Source organism: Ailuropoda melanoleuca, chromosome 10 (genome assembly GCF_002007445.2).
Source record: "Ailuropoda melanoleuca isolate Jingjing chromosome 10, ASM200744v2, whole genome shotgun sequence".
Lineage (NCBI taxonomy): Eukaryota > Metazoa > Chordata > Mammalia > Carnivora > Ursidae > Ailuropoda > Ailuropoda melanoleuca.
The window spans coordinates 17,584,736-17,608,000 of NC_048227.1; the positions used below are offsets into that span (position 1 = coordinate 17,584,736).

At 50.7% G+C, this 23,265-nt stretch overlaps 1 protein-coding gene across 5 annotated transcripts in view; it reads right to left on the minus strand.

Moving 5' to 3' along the window:
* The window catches only part of KATNIP (katanin interacting protein), a 183,972-nt gene that overhangs the window by 54,419 nt on the left and 106,288 nt on the right, over positions 1–23,265 (minus strand). For all 5 annotated transcript variants that reach the window (XM_034670220.1, XM_034670219.1, XM_034670216.1 and 2 more), the window contains 5 exons: positions 12,686–12,858; positions 11,871–11,936; positions 10,199–10,320; positions 8,655–8,757; positions 4,302–4,517 (listed from right to left, as the gene is read on the minus strand). In XM_034670220.1, coding sequence (XP_034526111.1) covers positions 4,302–4,517; positions 8,655–8,757; positions 10,199–10,320; positions 11,871–11,936; positions 12,686–12,858 — 680 coding nt within the window. The remainder of the gene's footprint in view (positions 1–4,301; positions 4,518–8,654; positions 8,758–10,198; positions 10,321–11,870; positions 11,937–12,685; positions 12,859–23,265) is intronic.

A 23,265-nucleotide genomic window follows, 5' to 3' on the forward strand; every position in this document is an offset into this window, starting at 1 on the left:
TTGGTTTGCTAATGTTTTGTTAAGGATTTTTATATCTATATTCATAAGGGATGTGGGTCTATAATTTCCTTTTCTTGGGATGTCTTTGTCTCATTTTGTTGTCAGGGTAATACTGGCCTCAAAGAATGAGTTTGGAAGTGTTCCCTCCCCTTCTATATTTTAGAAGAGTTTGTGAAGGATTGGTGTTAATTCTTTAAATATTTGGTATGATTCACCAGTGAAGCCATCTGGTCCTCAGCTTTTCTTTGTGGGAAGTTTTTTTGATTATTAATCCAATCCCTTTACTTGCTATAGGTCTAGCCAGATGTTCTATTTCCTCTCGAGTCAGTTTCGGTGATTAGTGTCTTTCTAGGATGTTGTCCATTTATTTCATCTGGGACATATTCGTTTGTTGGCACAGAATTGTTCAGAATATTCCCTTGTAATCTTTTTTTCCCCTGTCAGGTTGGTAGCAACGTCCCCTTTTTCATTCCTGATTTCAGTCACTTGAATCCTTTCTTCTTTTTTCTTGTCGAAACCTAGCTGACAAACCTAGCTAAAGGTTTGTTAACTTTGTCGATCCTTTCAAAAAACCTAACTTCATCGATTTCCCTCTATTATTTTTCTCTTCTCTGCACAATTTTTTAAAATAATTTCCTGTGATTCTATGATTCCTTCAAATAAAAAGTACAAAAAATGTACTGTGTACATTTACGTGCCGGGGATATAGTATGGTTAGGACAGACAAGAACATGTAGCTTAATGGAGGGGAGACAGATGATAATCAAGCAACCAAATCATTTCTTAACATGAAAAGTGCCCTGAAGAAAATGACATTTTCTGGGGGTGGCGTGAGACAAGACTCCAACACACTATAGTCAGGGAAGTGCTTGCTGAGAGTTATTTGGGCCAAAATCTGAATGAGGAGAAGGCAGGTAGGAGGGACAGAGGAGGGATGTTCTGGACAGAGCCCAGAGGTGAGAGGAGCTTGGAGCGCCAGAGGAGCAGAAGGAAGCCCCATGGTTGCTGGAGCCTGGTGTGTGAGGTGGGGAGGTGGGGGTGAGAGGCAGGCAGAGAGGGAACTGGAGGACTGTTCACAGACAGCTTCCCAGGCCATGGGGGGCATGTGATTTTATTTCTAAGTGTCCTGCAAAGTCATGGCCGGGGTTTTAAGTAGGGGAGGGGTACAGGCCGACATTTGTAAAAGATTACTTTGGATACAGAGTAGAAAATGGAGCAGAAGGGGCTGGAAGAGAAGACAATGAGACAGGAGGCCACTGAACAGTGCCAGCGAGAGGGAACAGCGCACTGATCTGACTTGGGGGCCACCAGGGAGATGGAGAGAAGGGGCCAGACTGCTGGAAGGTGGCGGGCAGGGGTTGGGGAAGTCCAGGAAGACTCCTAGGTGATGAGCTTGGCAGCAGAGTGGACCACAGTGCCCTTTACTGGGCACAGGATTGTTGCAGGAGGGAGAGATGTGGGTGGGGCTGGGAAATGAACACTTAAGATTTAGAACTCTGAAGTCTGAGGGGTCCAGCAGGCATCTGAGGAGAGATGTTAAGCAGGCAGTTGGCAGGCATTCAAGTCAGGGACTCAGAGAAGCAGGCGGGCTGTGGTGTATCCATTTGGAATCTTGAAGCCATGGGCCTGGGCGAGGCCACTAAGAGAGATGGTGTGGACACAGAGGGGAGGAGGGATTGCACCGAACATGGGCACCGCCTCATCTTCCAGCAGCACCACCCCCAATCCCGTTCTCTTCCACTGAAGCGACTTCTCTTTTGAACCCAGACTCCACTTTCAATTATCTCCTGGTAAGACTGCAGCCAAGTTCCCCCACCCCATGGCCGTGTGGCTGGGGCAAAGTCACCAGTCCTCCCTGAGACGTGCTTTCTCATTTATCAGATATGGAGAGCAACTCAAGGTTGCTGTGAGGCTCACCTGAGGGATGTCTGCAGCCCTGGCCTGCACGCTGTGGGTCTTGAATAAACCCCAGTGAAACTGGGTGGCCCTGAGAGATAGTATGTGCTGGCAGTCCTGGGCCGGGTAAACAGGACGACCATCAGGGAGACCCCGTGCCAGGGCGGCAGGGAGAATCCAGCCAGCTCCGAGATCCAGCAGCCCAGGGGGAGATAGTCGCCTCTTGTCCCAACCTCGGGGCCCAAAATTTAAAACCTCGACCCCACCAAAACCACGGGCCAAATTCTTCCTTGCTGTCACGTGGCAAAGCTCACCAGCCTCTGCTGAACAGAGGAAAAAGGAAAAGTCATCCTGAGAACTGGCCCCGATCAAATCCATGATGCTTTTTATTGCTCTGGTATGTTCTATTCTGTATACAGCAGGCATCCAGAATGCCACTGCTCTGAATAAGGGGGGCCAGGGTGGAGAGGGCCCCTCTAAGCCCCTGCAGCACACACGGGCGCCTACAGACTCGAAGCAGAAAGCAGAGCAGGAAATGCAAGGCCAGAGCATCCCAGCGGCCATGACCTATGGGACCTGTTTCTTTCAAGGTCACGGAGCTGCTGATCTTAGAGGGCTGTAACCACCCAGTCTAACCCTGTGGACGGGCGGTGTTTCTCAGCTTACCTAGCATCTCCCCTGCCTTCCTTTCAGTAACAACGCTGAATTTCTCCAGGGAGAATTCCCTCCCTGGCCCACTGTGGCTTCTCATTGTAACCGGCATGAAGGTGCCCACCTTCCTAGCCAGGCTGGTCCGCAGCCTTCCTCTCCTGGGACTGCATATCTCCAGCACGGTAACAGGATGGCAAACCAATTAACCAATGTGGCCCCCCAAGCCCAAAAAAAGACCACACCCCTGGTGCCCATGCATCCTGGATGCTACCTAGACCCCCAACATGACCGTGGGGGCTGCCCCTTCTGGCCTGGGGGACAGTCAATCTACCAGTTACCCAAAGACTCGCAACAAAGTTCTTTGCTGGAAATCTGCAAAAGTGAGCCAGACTCCAGTTTCTTTGTGGACAAACAAGAACCCTGTGGATTATCCACACCCTCCAGTTTTACTTTACAGGAGGCAGAGAAACTGATTCTCAGAGAAGGCAAGTAAGTTGCTAAAGGCTACCGAGTCAAGGCCAGAATGTGGGTCTCTAGAACTCAGGATTTTAAAGCTCCCCTCTCGTTTCCTCGTCTTTAAATGGGAATAATATCTACTTCTTAATGATATTAATACTATGACTAATAACAACAACAAATACAGTAAGAACTGATGTTTTGGGGCCCTTTGGAAGAGCCAGGCATGCTGCCAAGCTTTTTACAGTTACGTTCGACCCGCACAACATCGTAGCAAGGTAAGGACGATTATTGTGCCATTTGACAGATGAGAAACTAAAGTAGAGGTCGGGTGCGGTACCCGTGCTTATGAGGCTGTAAATGGTAAGCTTCGAACACAGGCCTTTCGGCTTCTTGAGCCCGTGTCCCACTAGGTATAAATAAGATTGTATGTATGACACCCCATGCCTCGCATGAGGCAGGAACTGAATGTATGGCAGGTGTTTTCATTTTCAATACTTTTTTAAAAAAATTAATAACTTGTTCTTTGGAATTGATAATACAGCTACATGGCAGGAAATTCAAAAGGTGCCAAAGAGCGCCCAAGGGAAGACCCCTACTGCCTCTGTGCCTTGCTCATCCGTATTCAGAGGCAAAATCTGCTCCCAGTTTCTCAGGCCCCTCCTGGAGAGAAGTCATACGGAAGCCGAAGCACAGAATAGTAAAGGTGACTCAGCGGGGCGACCTGCCTCAGCTTAGCTCCCAGCCTCTGTGCCCAACGTGCAAGTGGAAAGAGGAGAAAACTCCAGGGCTTTTTCTTTCTTTCTTTTTGACTAGATATTTAAAGGAACGTTCAGTGTTTGCTGGGAAACAGGACCCTGAGCGGTTGTGGGCCTGGGCCCTGGGCCAGGCTGCAGGCTGTGAATGGGGCCCCACCACATTCTGGCCCTGTGACCTTAACCAATCCACATTCTTCCCGGGGGCATTAGTGTCTTTGTCTATAAAATGATGGCAATGACCTCCATGACCCCCCGGGGGTCCCCACACTTGGCGGCACCTGGGGTAAACTGCAGGCTGGATAAAAGGGGATGACTTGGCTCCTCTTTGCTCCCTCTCCCAAGAAAAACCCACAGAGCAGGGATCCTGGGGGCCCTCACCTGGACCTTTCCCTCAGGCTCCTCCCACTGTGCCCAAATGAACGACAGTGGAAGATTCTGTTCTTCTTCCCCTCCCCACACCTGCATTGCAGCCCTATCATGGGCAGAGAAAATGCACCAAAATACGAGGCCAAACCTCACTCCGGTACTGCCTCCACTTACAGCTAAGTTCCTATTGACCAGTTGGCCCAGGTCCCCGGGCGTGTCCGTGGTCCGGATGTCCACATCATGGGGCGACACATAAAGCTTTGTGTCGTGCAGGTCAAAGAATTCCACTTCCGTGAGACCCACCCAGGAGGCGTGGCCCCAGTTGGACAGGATTTCCATGGTCACGTAGATGGCGTCTTTGATGTCTCCGCCTTTTGTTCTTGATTTGTCCTTAACGAAGAGAAAAAGAATGACAAAGGATGAAAACATGACAGGCAGGACTCAGCTTACCACTAAGTAATACGTTATTTTAGCCACTCAGGACCTCAGTTTCCCCAACCGTACAAGGAGGGTAAGAACAGCACCCGCTACATACAGTTTTTACCAAAATTAAAAGAGCTCCTGTTTGTAAGGCACTTAAAATACAGTTGGAGGGGTGCTTGGATGGCTCAGTCGGTTAAGCATCTGCCTTCTGCTCAGGTCATGATCTCAGGGGCCTGGGATTGAGCCCTGTGTCTGGGCTCCCTGCTCAGCGGGGAGTCTGCTTCTCCCTCTCCCTCTGCCTGCCACTCTGCCTACTTGTGCTCTTTATCTGTCAAATAAATTAAATCTTTAAAAAAAACCACATAGTTACTGTGAAACCCGGGCAGTTAGTATTTTCTGTAAGAGTTTGCAAATCACAAAAGATGTCTAAAAGGCATCAGATTCTGCCTGAATGTGCTCTTTTCATCCCCATTTCCAAGTGTTCATGGCTGGACTGTGGAGGTATTACGGGCTAAATTATGTCCCCACCCCCCCAATTCAGATGCTAACACCCTACACCCAGAATGTGACTGTATTTGGGGACAGGGCCTTTAAAGAGGTAACTAAGGTAAAAGGAGGCTGTGAGGGTGGGCCCAAATCCAGTCTGACCCATGTCCTTACAAAAAGAGGAGAGCTGCTCACGAGACACACCAGGGGTGGGCATGCTCAGAGAAAGACCGAGGAGGACACAGCCAGAGGACGGCCATTTGCGAGGCAGGAGGAGAGGCCTCGGCAGACACCACACCCGCAGACACCTAGATCTTGGACTGTGAGAAAATACATCTCTGCTGCTTAGGCCACCTTGTCCATGGTTCCTGGTTACAGCTGCCCTAGCAAATGAATTTGGTGGGTAATATAGGACCCTGGCCAAGACACTTGACGTCCCTCAGCCTGGTTGGGAAACAGGAGGTGATGACACCATCTCTCTGGCAATCCTGTCACAGAGACTAAGGGAGATAAGGCCACCGGGGAAAGCTCTGTCATGCGTGCCAGCCCCCACGTGCGCTCCCCTCGCCGATTGGAGTGCTGCCTCATTTGCGGGTAGGCTGTCTGGTCCGAGGCTGTGTGAATGCCATCAATAAACAGCCACGCTGCAGAATGGCTTCCCGAGGTCCCCTCGGGCCCCGATTGCAGTGCTGGTCGCCACGGATCAGTCGCTCATAGAATGGTGCATTCCCCGCGTGCACATGCCCTCTGTTAATTAGCACTGGTAATCTGCAACGGTTCTGTGAGCAGGGAGTTGAGCAAACGAACAGCAACTGTTCCCTACTTATTTTTTTAATTAATAGCCAGCGAGACGTGCTATCACTCGCAGTGTGTGTTTGGACGCGCCTTGATTGCCATGCGATGGGGACGGGGAGGGAGTGAGGGAGGTCAGCTCCCAGCTCCCAGAAGGAACACAGGGCCGGCTTTTATTAGCAGAGCCCGCTGTGCAGTCTTCCTCCTCTGCCACGGGGCCGTGCAGGGCCCTAGCCAGGCCCTCTCCGCTGCGCTGGGCCTGAGTCCCAGGCGTGCAGGACAGTGAGGAACCTCAACCCTCTGAGATTGGGAGGTGGACGCGCTTGCGCTGGTGAGGGGCGTGGCGCCGCCAGGTGAGTGGGGCGGGAGGCATGGGGAGGCGGCACCGTTCACCTTGGCTGCTGGCTGCACGGAGGAGGCTCAGATGGGCGGCGAGAGGCGGTCACAGAGGGGCTGCTGGATCTCACACCCTGTGCAATCTAAAACGTGTGAAGTCCTGCAGCGAGGCTTGGAAATGAAGAAGCTGAAGGGTCTATTAGCTAAGGAAGTGTCACAACTTGCCAGTGTTGGGATTAAATGACTATGCTGCTTCTGAATTGCTTGCTTTAGGACCCCTCGTGGGGGTCGAAGGTAAATGCTGGTCAGGCAGCTCCTGGTCTCTGGCATGCACTGCCCCCTCCCCCTCTCTCACCAAGAATAACTGATTTTCCTGTCTGGAAGTCACCCTCTCTCTTTCCTCAGCCACGAGGATGGTCCTAGAAGGGGATAGGCTCCTTCCCACACTGAGGAGGAGCCTGACTGTTCCAGTGAATCAGTGTGGCTGGTCCCCTGAGCCCCCAGGAGGGGGTGGCTCGGTGATGGGCACGTGACCCACTCTCAGTCCTGTGCATGGAGGACATGCTCTTCTCTCCTGACTGTGGGGCCCAAGGGGAGAGGGGCAAGAGGTGGGAACCACTCGAGCTACTGAGAGGTCCCAGGGAGACAGCAGAGCCGGGCCTGGGTACTGAGGTGGGGACAGAGCTCAAGGATGCTGCTGGTACGGCGGAGACACAGTGTGAGCTGTTGGATCACGCCCCACCTGGGCCCCACCTGGTCCCCACCATGGCATTTACTACAAGAGTCTATCATTTCCTTCCCTTTGTTGGATATGTCAGTTTGCCCTGGGTTTTCTGTTTGCTATAAGGAGACTTGATCATTCCAGGTTCTTTTTCATGTGGCTCAAGTTTTATCACACTTAGCATCTTCAAGGCTAAGAAAGCTACTGTTCCATGCAGGGGGCATGGACGGCGGGGGTGGGGGTGGTAAAGCTTTGAATTTTCTGATTTTTCTAGATGTCCAACTTTCAACTGATAATTTGCTGGCTCCTTCTTGCCAGTGTCAGGCATGAAGGTCCTCACCCTCACAAAACTCTGCTGTCCTACCCCCACAAAGCCCATGGTTGTGGGTTATTTACCCAGTGTGACAGCCACACACTCCCAGGATCAGAGAGCTTAAGAGGCTTTAAAGATCATGTGCCCTCCAAATGATGGACCAGACTCGGGTCTAGGCTGGCATGGGGGTCTTTCTGCTCTTGTGGGAGGTTTATGTGTGGCTCTGGGAGGGCTCATGTGACCAAATGTGCCTTGGGCAAAGGAAGGGCTGAGAAGGATGTGCCGAACACACACGTTCTAACACAAAAGAAATGCGAATCCCCATTACCCTTCCACCCGAACACACACCTTCTAACACAAAAGAAATGCGAATCCCCATTATCCTTCCACCCGGATGCCAACTTGGCCTTTTGGTTCACGGCTCCGGCTCCGCTGTGTCAACACATCACACGGCCGTGGCTTTGCACAATCCCACTAGCACACTGGACTCAATGAAGATTAACATCACCTTTTGCAGTTAACTCTATATTCTCACCATTTTCATCCTGCATAATCGCCATAATGATAATTCCCCTCCTTTTATACTACCGCATTGTGCTGATACATCACGCCCTCCCGATTAACTCCCTTATCATGAGACATTTATATTATTTCTGGTTCTTTTTTTCTTTCTCATTCTTCCCTACTTCCAGTCATTCTGCAACACACATCTTTGTGCCTATAGCTTTTGCGTTCTGTTGAGTGATTTCCTTAGAGTGAGGAAGCGGAATCGCTGGCCTGGGAAGACTTAAGTCTTTCTAAGGCTCTTCCTGAGCCTGGCCTTTCTGCTTTTTGAGAGAGTTCCACCCATTTACATTGCTGCTAGCAGGGTAAGCCTGCTGTGACCTTGCCAGTCCTAGAGGTTATCATCAAAAAGAATCCGGGAGGGATGCCTCCGTGGTTCAGTTGGTTAAGCACCTGCCTTCAGCTCAGGTCAGGATCCCAGGGTCCTGGGATTGAGTCCCGCATCGGGCTCCTTGCTCGGCGGGGAGCCTGCTTCCCTGCTGCCTGCCGCTCCCCCTGCTTGTGCTCTCACTCTCTCTTTCCCTCTGACAAAGAAATAAATAAAATCTTTTAAAAAATCCTGGAGCTTAGATATCAAGTGGGACATTAAGTTTGCTCTAACCTGCATTTCTTGATGACCAGCGATGTCGGCCGTTTTCCTCTGGGCTTACATGCTATTTATATTGCCTCCTATGTGGATAGGCTTCTCTCTGCTGCAAGCCCTGGCTCCACTCCATGCCTGTCCAGATGCTGGGCGGGAGGGGGATGGAGACTTGGGCAGAGCGACGTTAAGTTTACTGCTGTCAGCCATCCCTACCACACAGAGATGATCGCACAGAGGGGCCCTTCCGCCCTCAGTTTTCAGGCAAGACGCTGAATGCGTTTAGAAATCCCTATAAGTCAATGTTCTCACCTCTGGGTCTGGCACGGGGCCCTCCGTTGGTGAAGCAACCGTGCTGAGATGGGCAGAGTCACTTTCGATGGCCTGGAGCACTTTCAGAAGCCTTTGCTGCTGCCTGAAACGGGATTTTGGTTTAGGGAACGGGCAGTGACAGATGGTTCACAACAGAGAGCAGACCCATCAAGGCCACTGCACTGACTTCTAGCTCAGAAGAAGTCGTGGTTTGAGAAGAGAATAACTGATCTGCATATGGTTCAAAGGAGCACATGGGTCGTTTCCTCCCCTTTATAATAACTGTACAACTAGTGATAAAAGAAAAGCCAAGTAGAGGACATTGTTTGGGGCAAGATGGCCGGCAGACCGGTAAGATGGCAAAGATGGCGGAGCTGACTGGTAATTCGGAAGGGTCTGGAGCAGGGCGTGGCAGAAGACAGCCTGCAGAGCCCGGGAGCTAACAGTGGCTTTTACCTTTCGAAGGGTTGTTAGAACAAACCAACCAACAGACAAATAAACTGAAAAGCCTGAAGTTTTCGCTATCTGGCCCTTCGCTAAAAACCTCTGCTACTCCTGGCCTAAAGACCTACCTCGCACCTCCTGCTTCTGGGGCTGCAGGCATTCCCGACTCAGTAGAGTGGGGTTTGCAAATGCACCCCACATGTGCTGATTAAGGTGGCGTGTCCTCAAGACCCCGGAGCACCAAGGATCTTGAGGATGAAGAAAAAAGCAGCGGGTGACATGTGTGCTGCCCGCAAACAGAAGTATATCAGATGTAAGGTATCCTCAGGCACCAGCCCTTTCCTGCGTAGAGGAACCCCTGGGTTCTACTCATGGCCACCGGGGTACACAGTGTGGGGTCTCAGACTCTTAGAGGGATGCCCAGCACTGAAAGAGCACACAGTCCCAGGCCAGGGCCTCTAGCGACCAGAAAGCCCACTGGATTCCAGCCTCTCCTGCCCCCCAGCCAGGCGCGGGCACATTGGAGAGACCACGGTGCCCAGCGGATGTGGCTGTGTGCCAACCATGCTTGAAACTATCGGCTCGACCTGGTGCATCTTTCCAAAGATCAATGTTGCCTCAAGACTAAAGGGAAGACTTTGTTTTGAAGAGAAAACCTGACAGTTCCAGTAGCTGCTCCTACAAGTTAATGGAACCGAGAGCTGCGTTTGAACAAACTTAACAGAAAAATGACGGTGGAAGGGACACTGCTTTGGGCCACTCTCCCCCTCTCCCCTCTAGACACCCACCCCCCCCCAGCCTGGTGACAGCAAGTTCACCACTGTCTGCTGCATGGGGTCCTCCGGTGGAAGCCCCTGGGGGGGATGAAGTCTTACACGGGGTGGACGGAACTGAACCAGCAAAGACACATGGGCCAGAAAGACATCAAGACAGTTCCGCACTTTGGAGCTGGAAGGGGAGGGAGGGTACGGTCTAAGGGAGCAGCTTTGCACAGCCTGGAATAACCGAGGAGGAGCAAAGAGAAACCTCAGTTAAGGAGATCCTCAGGGCTGCATTACTATGGGGTTCTGGTTTTGTGTTGAAGCCGCCTCGGTAGGTACCTGCTCCCCAGAAGGCCGATTCTGTCGATGGCTTCGTTGACAGCTCTGGCTCCCTCTGCTGCCCTGGACGGCTCCTGCGGGCTCGTCGTGCTGGTCGCACTGGTGGCCACAGGGGGAGGAAGCTGTGGGGGATGGACATGCTTATTAAGCAGGAAGAGGGAATAGGAACGAGAGGGACAGAGTCCACACGGGCTAGTGAGATCCAGGATCCCCCACCACGATCTCTGCAAAGAGACAGAGATCTCCGTTTCTTACGATCCGGGAGGTCCCAGGAAACGATCTCTTCAATTAGCTATTGAAAAATTTCTCTCTAGGGGCGCCTGGGTGGCTCAGTTGTTAAGGGTCTGCCTTCAGCTCAGGGCCTGATCCCAGGGTCCTGGGATCGAGCCCCACATCAGGCTCCTCCACTGGGAGCCTGCTTCTTCCCCTCCCACTCCCCCTGCTTGTGTTCCCTCTCTCACTGGCTGTCTCTCTCTCTGTGTTAAATAAATAAAATCTTAAAAAAAAAAAAAAAAGAAAGAAAAATTTCTCTCATCAAAATCTCTCCCCAGCTTGGTCACACCCCCGCTCTGTTTGCTACAAAGTACCCAGACTCCGTGGCAGGATTCCAGTGACATCCTTAGGGCCATTTCATTTTTAATCCTCCTTCTTTGACATTTATCATCTAAACTAGAAACGTGCTCTGCTCTCTATCTGCAAATGATTTTAGTCATTGGAAGCTCTGCGGGGCCAGGGTCAGGTCCTCCAGAAATCGTGCCTATGCGGTGAGCAGTACTGCAGCCCGATCAGAAATGTCAGGTGGCGAAAGTTCAACAGGACTGGGAAAGAAGAACAGGCCAGGTGGGACACAGAGGAAACCGCGATGGTGCTCTGGGGCCTTTTCTCCTCCCTCCCTACCCTTCCCCACCGTCTTCTCTCTACCCTCTGGTGCCCTCCATCCCCACACCAGTGAGGCTTCCTCCTGCTCCTGGATCAGGCCAGCTCATTCCCACCTCAAAGCACTCCCCTGTCCCTTCTACCTGCTGTTCCATGTGGCTGGCTGGTTCCCTAAGGCACTGGGCTGAGCTCAAATGGGACCCCCCAAGGGGCTTCCTTGGACCACCCTTTCAGAGAGTAGCCACCATCTATAACCCTTTATTGTCATCTCTCTGAAATCATCTGGTGTATTTATGGCTTTATTTCCATGCTGTCTGCAAGCTCCCTGAGGCCAGGGACTAACCTGATCTGACTTAGCCACCTCTGTATTCTGAGCACATGGCCCAGGCCTGTGCATGATCTAACAAAGACATTTCTGGGCGTTGTATTCGTTCACGTCTGAACTCACTGGGGCCATCTTTGCTGAGATAGGCGTAACTGACCTAGGTAGGTACAGATATAATTTATTTATTCAGGATCCTAAAATCTGTTTTTGTCCTGTCTTGTCAGGAAACAGAAACATGACAAGGAATTGGAGTTCCCAGGCCTGGGTGAGTTCTGGCTTCCTCTTGTAACCTCGGGCAAGCTACTCCAGTCTGGGTTTCCCCATCTGTGAAATGGGCAGAATGACACCGTGCTTAGGAAGGACAGGGAGGGCTTGCCGGGACCACAGGGGGAAAGCCCTCTGGAGGCCCCCGGATGCTGCTGGGGACAGTAAGCACAGAGGTTCTGTTGTTCTGCTCAAGTCTTCACCCACCTCAGGGCTCTCTTCCTTCCCCTTCAGTAGACTGGTCCACGATTTTGCTGCTGGTCCCTCTGTGTCCTGGAATGATGTAATCACACGATCTGACGTCAGAGTAAAGCCATTCACTACATACTCTGCACGGCCAGACGAGGGCACAGAGGCGCAGAGACCGTCCTGAGATCCCATAGACACAAACATCAGGGCAAAGGACTGAGCTCCAAGAAGACAGACAAGAGGTACTGTTCGATGAATGCCCCAGAGGGCAGCTGGCGTGCGGGATGTGTACACCGAGGCATGCCCAAAGCCTCCAGCTCCTGAGGGGTCCCTACTCCACCCTGCCACGTATCCTCCTGCTTCCTGCGCAAAGCTGAAGGTGGTAGGCACAAACTCAAACACCTGCCAGGCCAGGGAAGTTTCCAGAACAGGTGCAGTGGGTCAGGGCAAGACATCAGGGAGCGCTGAGGGCCGCGGAGGCCCGAGGGGCTAGTGCTCTGGGGAATGAGGTCTTTTCAGAGCAGCCAGGGCTGTTGTCTACTCCATTCTTTCTCTGGGCCACCAGTTTGCAGCCCTGGTTTAAGGTATCCAGCAAACTGGCATCCACCTTGGGCTTTCAGAAGTAAACAAAAAAGAAGGGGAAGGAAATGGGGATCTTTGGCAGGTCAGGGAGTGACTGGGCATCGAGCAGCGGACATGCAGCTGGTCTGAGTTTGGGGATGCCTACAACACATCTCTCTCCTCACCGCCTGCTCTTTGCAAGTGCTGCTCAGACACCACCAGGTCCCTGAGCCGCCTCCTCTGTGGTCCCTCCCCTCTGCCCCTGAACGCACCCGCAGCGGGCCGGCGGGGGGCTCAGCCTTTCTGCCGAGGAGCGCCCTCTGCAGGGCTTCATTCTCCACCTGGATGGCCCTGAGCACGGCTGAGGCGTCTTCCTCTCGGTCCTCAGCCTCCTGCACGGGTTTGCGGGTGGCCGAGAGGGGTCTCTCGCGGCGGCTTCCAGGTCCTGTGGGTGGGAAACAGGGAGTGCGCCTTTAGATGGAGGTCTCAGAGGCAGCTCAAAATCTATTAGACCCAAACTGAGGAACATTCTATAAAACAACTGGCCTGTATTCTCCAAAAAATGTCAAGGTCATGCAAGATCAAAAAAAAGGAAAAAAAAAAAGCCTGGAAAGCGATTCCAAATTAAAGGAGACTGGACAGACATGGCAAGAGAATGCGGTCTTGATCCTGGCCCTGGATCCTGGGTGGGAAAACACTGGTGTACGGGACATTACTACAGAAAGTGCAGAAACTCCAATATAGTGTGCAGCGTAGATAATAGTATTGTAGTAATGGTGACTCTCCTGACTTCCCCAAGCGTGCTGTGCTCATGGAAAATGAATGCCCCAGTCTTAGGAGATACACACTGCAGTGTGCAGGGGTCAAGGGCCAATGATGTTTGCAACTTCATCTCAAATGATTAAAAAATACACACACACACAGAGTACAAATAAATATAAGTCAACGGGGACAAGGGGCGCCTGGTTGGCTCAGTTGGTTGAGCGTGTGACTCTTTTTTTTTTTTTTTAAAGATTTTATTTTATTTATGTGAGAGAGACAGCCAGCGACAGAGGGAACACAAGCAGGGGGAGTGGGAGAGGAAGAAGCAGGCCCCTAGCGGAGGAGCCTGATGTGGGGCTCGATCCCAGAACGCCGGGATCACGCCCTGAGCCGAAGGCAGACGCTTAACGACTGTGCCACCCAGGCGCCCCTGAGCGTGTGACTTTTGATCTTGGGGTCGTGAGTTCAAGCCCCATGTTGGGCCTGGAGCTTACTTAAAAAAAAAAAAAAAATCAATCAGTCACTCAATTCATCAACTGGGACAAAATGTTAACGGCCGGTGAGTGGGGCTGGAGGGTATATGGAGGATCATTTGTACTATCCTTGCAACTTTAAGTTTGAAATCGCATCTAAATAAAAAGTTGTAACCAATTAATGCTCTCACGAAGTACTATGAGGAACAGTATATGCTATCACAGAGACAGATGCGTATTTGGGAATATTTTATTTTGTTCTGTTTTCCCATGGATAACAAGAACTGCAAAGACTTTACATCTCAATTTAAGACAAAAGCATTGCAATGCTGAGGTCGATCCCAGAAGTTCCGAGGGAAGGACAATTGGTTTTATAAGGGATAAAGTGACATGCAAACAGCACCCAAGAAGACTGGCTGAATAAAATGAAATATGGTTCCCCCACCCCACAGAGGGCTACGCAGCAGGAAAAGGAAAGCACGCTAAGCTCTCTACAGATAAAATGAAGCGATGACTCGAATCTGCTTCCTACTCATCTGGGCTGTGGGTGGGGATGTACATGAAGCGACAATGGCCATCAATTCACGATTGGTAATGGATACACGGGGGTCACTATAACATCCTCTCAATTACTTATACGTGGATTCTTTCAATATTAGAAAAAAAACTCCATTGAAAAATAGAGCTGCTCAAAATATTTCTATTGGAATGCTTAAAGAGGCTTTTACCCATTGATTTTCATCCCCTCGGCAAATATTTACTGTGCCAGGCTCTGCCTCGGCACTGGGGACCCAGCAGTGACAGCAGAGAGGACCCCACCCTTGTAAAGTAGGACAAGTAGCCGGGGGAATTATAAACAAAACAGAGTGTTAGGTGTCAGAAAATGTTATGGAAGAACAGGCAGAGCGGAACAGAGTGGGACTGCAGGGTGGAGCTGTGCTCCAGACACCAGTGAGACCTGTGGGTGCTGTGTTCATGGGGCAGCCAGGTGCCACGGGCAGCAGGGGAAACGGGCTGAGGTGGCCTGAGTGAGGGCGGGGAGAGCCAGGTCACTCAGAGCCGTGAGGTCACCGTAAGGTCGTTACTCTGAGTGAAATGGGGAGCCACTGTATGCTCTAGAGCAGGGGAGGACTTGACCTGACTTAGGTGCTGAGTGGGGGACAGACTGAAGGGAGGTGGAGGAGGTAGCAGGGAGACTAGGCTTCTAGAAGCTTCTAGCTGCAGCCAGGGGAGGCACGGCGGCAGCAGAGGAGGGACACGGACTCTGGTCAGATCCTGCATGTGTACTGAAGGCAGGGCCCGTGGGGTGTCCTGACAACGTGGATGTAGCTGGGAGAGATGAAAGGTTGAGCTGCGAGGGCTGTGGGTAGAACAGCATCGGGAGCAGAGAGCAGGGGCTCAGGCTCGGACAGATTGGGTCCACGATGGGATTCAGGCATCCAAGTGGAGCCAGCAAGTCGCACGTACACACGCGAGTCTGAGTTTGAGTTTGGGAGAGGGTCTGTGCCGGAGATGTGAATTCAGCAGAAGCAACTGGATTGTATCATTTAGCAATAATGTCAAAGATTGCCATGGAAGCTGGCCTCTAATAAACTGGGAATTCACAGGTGACCTCGTAGGATATATAAAACAGCTTCCATTGAATACTGAGTACTTGAGCCCATCTGTTTACGTTGAATACTGGAGATTCCTTGCAGCACTTGACCCTGCTACTATGTTGTGTTAGAACGTTGCATCTGAAGGAGAGCTCTAGAGGCAACGTCCGGGATGGCATTGGGAGGAGAGGAAAGGAAACACAGCAGCTCCACCGGGCTGGCTTCCAGTACAGCCAGGCACTGGGCTGATGGGAGACCATGGGTTTTTTATGGGAAAGCTAAACTAATATGAGGGTATATCAATTTCTACCAGGCACCCAGAGAGTGGCTGTGAATCTGAATGCCCTGGGCCAGGGGCCACAGCCCAGCTCCAGCCAACACCTGCCATATAGGGCTACACTCACAGTGTTACCTTTTTTTTTTTTTCCCCAAGAAAAGCTAGAATCTTGAAATCTATGTGAAATCCCCTGAATTTTATTTGTTCATGGACATAATTCTGGTTTTTAAGAAACCTTACAAAGGCCAACAGAGCGGAAGAGCCAGCCTACCCCAAGGCCACGACAAGTCCAAGTCACTCTCCCAGAAGGGTCAAGGGCACCCAAAGGAACCAGGAATGCCTGCAGATGGCCAGCCTGGGCGAAAAACAGCAAGTGGGTCATTTTCTGACTTTGATGTACTGTCTTTCATCATTGCCCCAACGCTGCTCGTAGGGACAAAAAGGTAAGGAGCTGGTGGAAAAGTGATCCGGGATTCTGCTCATCCCAGTCAAAGCCACTTTATAGTCTTCCTTGTTTGCCTTTCTTATCAGGGACTTGGTCTGCTGCAAGGGGACAGGGGCGGGGGAATGAGAAGGTAAAACAAATACCCAAACATGGAGCAGAAAGAAGGACGGTTGGAAGCAGCTCAGCTTAACAAGCTGATGGGGGCGGGGAACATTACTGGTGTGGAAATGCGGGTGGGTAAAAGGCATGCAGAGGGCCACACCAGGCTCAGGTGGGGTGGGGGAGGGGCAGGGAGGAGGAGCGGAAGGGAGCTAAAGGACCTGGTCTTGAGCTACACTGAAGCTGGAACAGAAAAATCCACGCCCTTGCCCCAAGGGTGGCTGAAGCGGAAATGGGTTCCCAGCAAGGCAAAGGTGTTAATGACACAGGCTCTTGACCTTCACTAGGCTGTGGAATGGCACGCCCCGCCTGCCTCACAGTCAGAGACAGACATGGATCAAGCAGGTGGAGACAAGTGCTATGAGAAGCAAAGTGGGGCAAAGGCCAGAGATGAGGCAGGGAAAGGGACACTATTTGAGACACTTGGTTAAGGAAGGAGACATCGGAGCGGAGACCTGAAGGCAGTGAGCCCTGAGAATACCCATATGGGGAGGCTGTTCCAGGCCAAGGGAACGGCAGGTGCCAAGGCCCTGAGGTGGGCGGGGCTTGGCAGATGAGGAATGGCAAGGCGGGCTGGAGTGGGCAGGAGGGAGAAATCTTGGGCTGTGCTCTTGTGTGGCCCCCAGGCCACATCAGCCGAACAGGCCTCATGCTACCACCCTGGAACCTGGCGTGATGAGTTTTGTCCAAAGGATGTATGGAAAATGATTTCCACCCCAAACCTTGTCAATCTCGGTTTTTGTGAATATCACTAACTCATACTGTTTTCTCCACCATCAGCAGGAAAGCAGAGCTGACAAATTCAAGGCCCCTTCCGAACCTATAGGTGATTCTATAAATAAGGGACTGAGGTCGTGTGTAAAACTAAACAACTGTGTTCATGCTCTGACATGGGGCTGGGGGCTCAAACCCCCGTGTTGGTGGAAGGCTCCGGCAGCGCCAGCACCAGCAGAACCCGCAATTCATGAGCTCCTTCTCCATTTCCCACATGGAGCATGTATAAAGTCGCTCTAAGAAGAACTGGGTGTTGACCCTTGCCTTTTTACCATCTTTCTGTGGGCAAGTGGCCCGCCCCCTGGTATCTCCGTGGCCTGGGGCTGGGGTGGAACAGGGCACCTGAGACAACGTATCTGTCCTTGGTCGCTGCAACCCTAGGCTCACCTCTTCTTGGAAAAGGATACCGAGGAAGGCTTTTGCTTCCAGTGGGTGCCAGTTCTGTCTGCACAAACTCTTCTGCCCCAAGCATCTTCCCCTTGGGAGGGAATGCTCCCCTGGCAGCATGATCACTGTAAGCTGCCTGTGCCCTTTGCGTCACATTGTGCTAAAAAGATGCTTTTAAAAATTAAATCAGCCTTTCTCTGAGTGAAGGTCAACTCCGCAGCTCCACAACCAGAGCCTTCCCCACCCGTGGCTTCCCAGAAACGTCGGCACACGGTGCTCGTGTCCTCCCGAACCATGTCTCTGCCGGCCAGCTTGTGTTTACTGTGTATTTCCTCACGACGCATGAGGCAACCACCTTTTAACTCGTCTTGACGCCCTCATTGCTCACTTGGACGAGCCCATTTTGCACCGGCCTTACCACCACATGAGGGTGGATTTATTTTCGTCCTACACCTAGAGAGTGGCAGATTTATTCACACAATAAATTTGTGCCACCAGCAAGAACCAAATTGCACATTTTAATTTATCCCACACTGCTCTTTTCTGGTAGAAAACCATCCCTTTTCCGCTAACTTTACTTGCTCTTTGCCTCACCAACACTTGCCTTGTGTCTCTCTCCTGGAGAAACAAAGAGCATATCAACAAGGGAGATCTGCAGTGAATACAACACATGTCACAGGAGAAGAGAGGAGAGGAGGATGCGGGCCAGCCGGTTGGCGAGGTGACTTGTTCCCACCTGCCAGCTGGGACTCGAAAAAGCTCACATTCAGGGTATCAGCAAAGTTACCCCTTACTGCACGTGGGGGGCCTCTGAGGTCACCTGGGAATCCACTGGAAGGGCCGACATTACATTGGAGAACAAGGGTTTAGGGGGAAGATCGTGAGCCAGCAGCCCACAGGCCAAATCCAGCTGCAGATGTCTTGAGTGACTTTTACTTTTTTTTTAAATTGGAAATAGATGCCAAGCTTTTTTTTTTTTCTTAAAGAGGAAATCCACTTGAAAATTGGACTTCCTGGCATCTCCCAAAAAATCATACAATCTGGTAAGCCCTGACTGGCATTCCCACGCAGCAATCAGAGGCCAGAGCTGGGTAGCGGTGCCCCTGTTAGACGGGTTATAAGCCCTCCGGGTCCCGCAGTGCACCCCCACTCTCTGGGGTCCGGTGCCCATCAGCCGGGAAACTGTGTGCTAATTTGTACAGCAAAAGGTCCAGGGAAACAGCTGACTTAGCCCTGTTTTGTCCTGAGATGCCCACACTCACCCTAAAATCCAACCGGCAGGTGGGCAGGGGGCTGCACCCGGGACTACCCCTGAGTACTCCAGACCTCCGTGCTTTCCACCACAGCACAGCCTCGGCAGACCACATGCTTCCCACGGTGTAAGAGACCGTGACCAGTGTCCGCTCGTTCCTCCCCCTTCTCCCCTCGAGGTGTGCTGCTTTGCACCGTGATGCAGGGGGTGGAGACTGTTTCTCTAGCCGGGCTTCGTCTCGTGGCTTTCTTTGGCCAACAGGTCACTGGACGATCGTGACCAAGCAGTCTTTAAAAAGCACTTACATATTGGGGTGTGTCCTCTCTTGCTACCCTGAGACCACCACGTGCTGGCCAGTGAGACCACGTGGAACAGAGGCGGTCATCCCAGCTGAGGCCCGAGGGCCAAGCAGCCTGCGAGTCATGTGAGTGACTGGCCCTCTGAGACCCTCCAGCCCAGCTCATGGCAGTGCCACCCAGCCCACCTGTGGACACCTCAGCAAAAGTAAAAGGGCTGCTGCTTCAAGCCACTGCATTCTGGGGCGGCTTGTTAGGTGGCTGTAAATAGCTGATACACATGGCTCATCAAGGCCTGTGTTCTCTTGTCTCTAGAGCTTCTCTGGGCCCCTCGGTGGGCAGGTGCTGTCTGTAACTCTAACACTCATCCTTTTGCCGCTGGCTCTTCTCCAGCCCAGGAATGCATATGATTTTCAAGGAAGGCAATCAGGGCTCCCCAGGCCACCCTGACTAAATGGCTACACTCGTCCCTCTCGGATAGGACAGTCCTTTGGTCCATACCCTGCCTCTGGAGAATCTGTAGCCAAATGTCCTGCCCGCTTGATTTATGAAACGAATGACAGTTGTTTCTGACTTCCCTGTAGCAGTGACCACCTGCACAGCACCCATGTTCTCCTTCAGGGAACTGGCTCTTCCCCACTCTTCTCAGGCTACAGAGTTTGGACAGATCTGACCCCACTCCTGGCCTGGCCTGGGGCAAGGACAGAACTGCCTCTCCCTGTCCATGGAGATTGGAGACCCGTTCAGGGGAGAGCTGATTCTTGGGCTCTGCTGGAATTATTAGGAAAGGAGCATTCCCTTCCCCTAGGGTTGCTGAGCCAGTAAGAGAGAGCCTAGAGCCCTTGGGGCCATCTGTGGACCGTGCCTGAGACTAGAGATGTGGTTCCCAACATGTGGTCCCCGGACCGGCAACATCAGCATCATCGGAGCTTGTTAGGTGATTAAGATACTTAGGCTCCGTTCTAGACGCACTGAATTAGAAACTGGGGCTGGGAACCAAAACTCTGTGTTTTTAGTTGCTCTGCAAATAATTCTGATGCATGTTCCAAGTGTGAGACCTGCTGGACTAGAGAAGACTAGAGCTAAGTGATGAAGAAACAGCTTCCTGGTGATATCATCTGGGCACCTAGATCCCACCATGCCTGAGGCCAAATCTATAGTCCTGGACTTCCCAGGTTCTGGGAGCAATACATTTTCCTTTGTTGCTTCAGCCAGTTTGGATTTCTGTCACTTGCTATTAATAATGAACACAGACTAACTATGTTATAAGACCCTGGACTTTGGCAGAATGGTCTTTCTGCTGCTAGTACCTGACAAAAATGCTAAGTACAGGCTGTCAGGGTCCTCTAATTCAATCATGCTGAGGGGTGTTACTTTATTTCTATGGTTGGCAGCTTGTCTGAGAAAAGTGGTTCAGATATATCACTTCCCTAGAGCACTCTGACAACTTGGACAGTAAACTTTCTGCATTAAAGACTGATGTTCTTTCACCCTCAAGAAAACAACAGGTCTCTGGAAGTCTTGTGGAAAACTCATGGGTAAGAGACTGGAGCAATATAGGACATTAAGACCCCTTCATTAGAACCACGACAGTTTCCATGACAGAGAGGAATTATGCTCTCATGCATCATATGCACATTAAATTGACACAAATTCAATTTTATGACCTTGGCCAAAGGAAAAGGGGCAAGAGGAGAAGTAACTCGCTAAAGAGTGCAGGCAATAGGCGTACTTCTGGTAATGTCCATACAGACCAATGCTTCCTTGGAGCACAACAAGAAAACCTGGACCAAGTATTATACAAATCTGTTTGAAAAAAGAAATTTGTTTGAAGACATGGAAAGTGAACAGGGCTGTGAAGGATTACAGGGTCAAAAGCAGGCAGGGGAAGGAAACCCAGAGAGGTGAACCCAGCATCTGGGAAGTATTTTCCCTCAAGCAGCTGTTGACTCTGATCTGAGCCGCTGCAAAGCTGGGAGGCTGAGCAGAGCTGGTAACAGACTTGGGGCCACAGCCTGAGAGTCAGGGTGACCTGGAAAGAGCCAGGAGTGAAGAGCACAAAAAGGTTAACAATATGGGCAGCCCAAATTACTACTGTGTAAAATTAAAAATAATAGCAATCATAATAATGACAACGCCGTCATCTAGTGAGGCTTAAGATCTAGAAGGAATTAGAAAGCATGACAATAATAGCATTTAAGTCAGGAGGGGAGTAAATGGAGTTACGCAGTTGTAAGGTCCTTCCACTGAATGGGAAGTGGTAAACTTGCTAATTTAAAGTAGACTCAAATAAGTCAAGAATGAGCATTGCAATCTCGGGTAATGACTGAAAGAATAATAAAAGGATGTACAACTAACAAGCTAATACAGAGGGAAAAGAGGAACAACAGAAAGTAATCAGTTCAAAAGAGGGCAAGAAAAGAGAGAAAGAGGAACATAAAACAGGCAGAACCAATAAAAAGCAAGCAATACGATAGTAGATTTAACCTCAAGTATATCAGCAATTACATTAAATGTAAATGTACTAAATGTGCCCATTAAAACACGTAGATTGTTAGAGGATAAAAATAAAACCCAATTACATGCTGCTTACGAGAGACAAACCTTGACATGAGGAAGGAGAAAGTTTGAAAGCAAAAGGACAAAAGAAGACACACCATGTAAACAGTGACCAAAAAAGAAAGCTGGTGGGCTTTAGGGCAAAGAGCATCACTAGATTGAACAGGAGACAAGTGGTGATACAAGGTTCCATTCACCGGGAAGATATAAAGAGGCTCGTTTGTGCATGCCCCCCAAAAGACAGTCTCCCCCCAAATATAAAGCATGTAAGCAGTCCAGATTTTGCCTGGAAGGGGTGAGCTGATTTGATTCCACTGTCTTCTCAGGAAGTCTCAGGTTCCTTGTGCCTCTGGGGTATGAACATCCAGTGCCCTTAGCATAATGCCAGTGTCTAAAAACACACATTTGCACTGCAGCCCAGACCCTAAATGAAGTCACCTGCTTCATCTGGGGCTCGGCCAAGAAGCTGGGCTTGTTCCCGCTGTGGAGGAGAGACGATTTCCCAGCTCCATCTGGGGCTTACTGGAGATAGGTCTGTATGGGGTAGTCTATACAGGGCCATATTTACACACATATGATGCCCTTCATCATCGGTTTGAGGGGTGGCCAAGGGTTTCTTTGGCCACCGCCTGCACTTCTTCTGACCTTTAGAACCTAATCCCTGTGTGAAAAGTGGCTCCACCGTAGTCCCAGTGTGAGGGTGGTGACAATGCCATGGTTTTCAACTTACTTCAAATTTAGCTTATGTAGGGGCCAAGTATATTTGAGAGGCTGAGCTCCAAATCTGTTCAAACTGTTCCACGACCTCAGACAGTGCCTTCTTTCGGGGAGCCGATGGGACAAACTGCTCTAAGAACCAAGTACCAGGGACAGCTGGCAATCTGATTTTTATCAGAGGGACCCAGTGACATGCATTTTTTTATACGAATGTGTGCTCCTCTGCCATGGTGGCCAGGAAGCTCAGAGTCACTACTGAACCCCCGCATGTGCCCATTTGTTCACCCCTGGCTTCATCCTATTTTTTCTCCCCTCATCTTCTCTTTACTCTCATTTCCTTGTGTATCTGTCAGTCTTGCACTACATGCTGCTGTAATTTGTTAGAACATGCCAGAACTTTCTGGAGAGTGGCTGATTATAAATTAACTAAGCTCTACTTTGCAAAATGTCCATGAAGGTATGTGTGATGGGTTGAACTGTGTCCCCATAAAAGATGCTGAAGTCCTAATCCCTAGGCCCTGTCAGTGTGAGCTGATTTAGAAATAGGGTATTTGAGGATGATGGGGTTAAGAGAAGGTCATTAGGAAGGGGAAATTTGGACACACAGACAGATGCAGGCACAGGAGAGCCACGTGAAGGCTGGAGTGAGTTGTCACAAGTCGAGGAACTACCAGAAGCTGGGAGGGAAGCCTGGTACAAATTCTTCCCTAGAGCCTTCAGGGGGAACATGCCACCTTAGTCTTAGACTTCTAGCTTCCAGAACTGGGAGGCAATACATTCCTGTTGTTTGACCCAATCAGACTGTGGTACTTGGTTATAACAGTCTGAGGAAGCTAATACGGCATTCAGAACTATTTTATTTTATTTATTTATCTTCAAAGATTTTATTTCTTTGTCAGAGAGAGAGAGAGGAAGCACAAGCAGGGAGAGTATCGGGCAGAAGGAGAAGCACGCTTCCCGCTGAGCAAGGAGCCCGATGTGGGGCTCGATCCCAGGACACTGGGATCGTGACCTTACCTGAAGGCAGATGCTTCACCGACTGAGCCACCCAGGAGTCCCTCAAAACTATTTTAGCTGATACATGGTTTAACTTTTAAAATATTAACAGTTATACATTTATATCAATGAGCATTAGAAAAAATATCACAAGGGACTC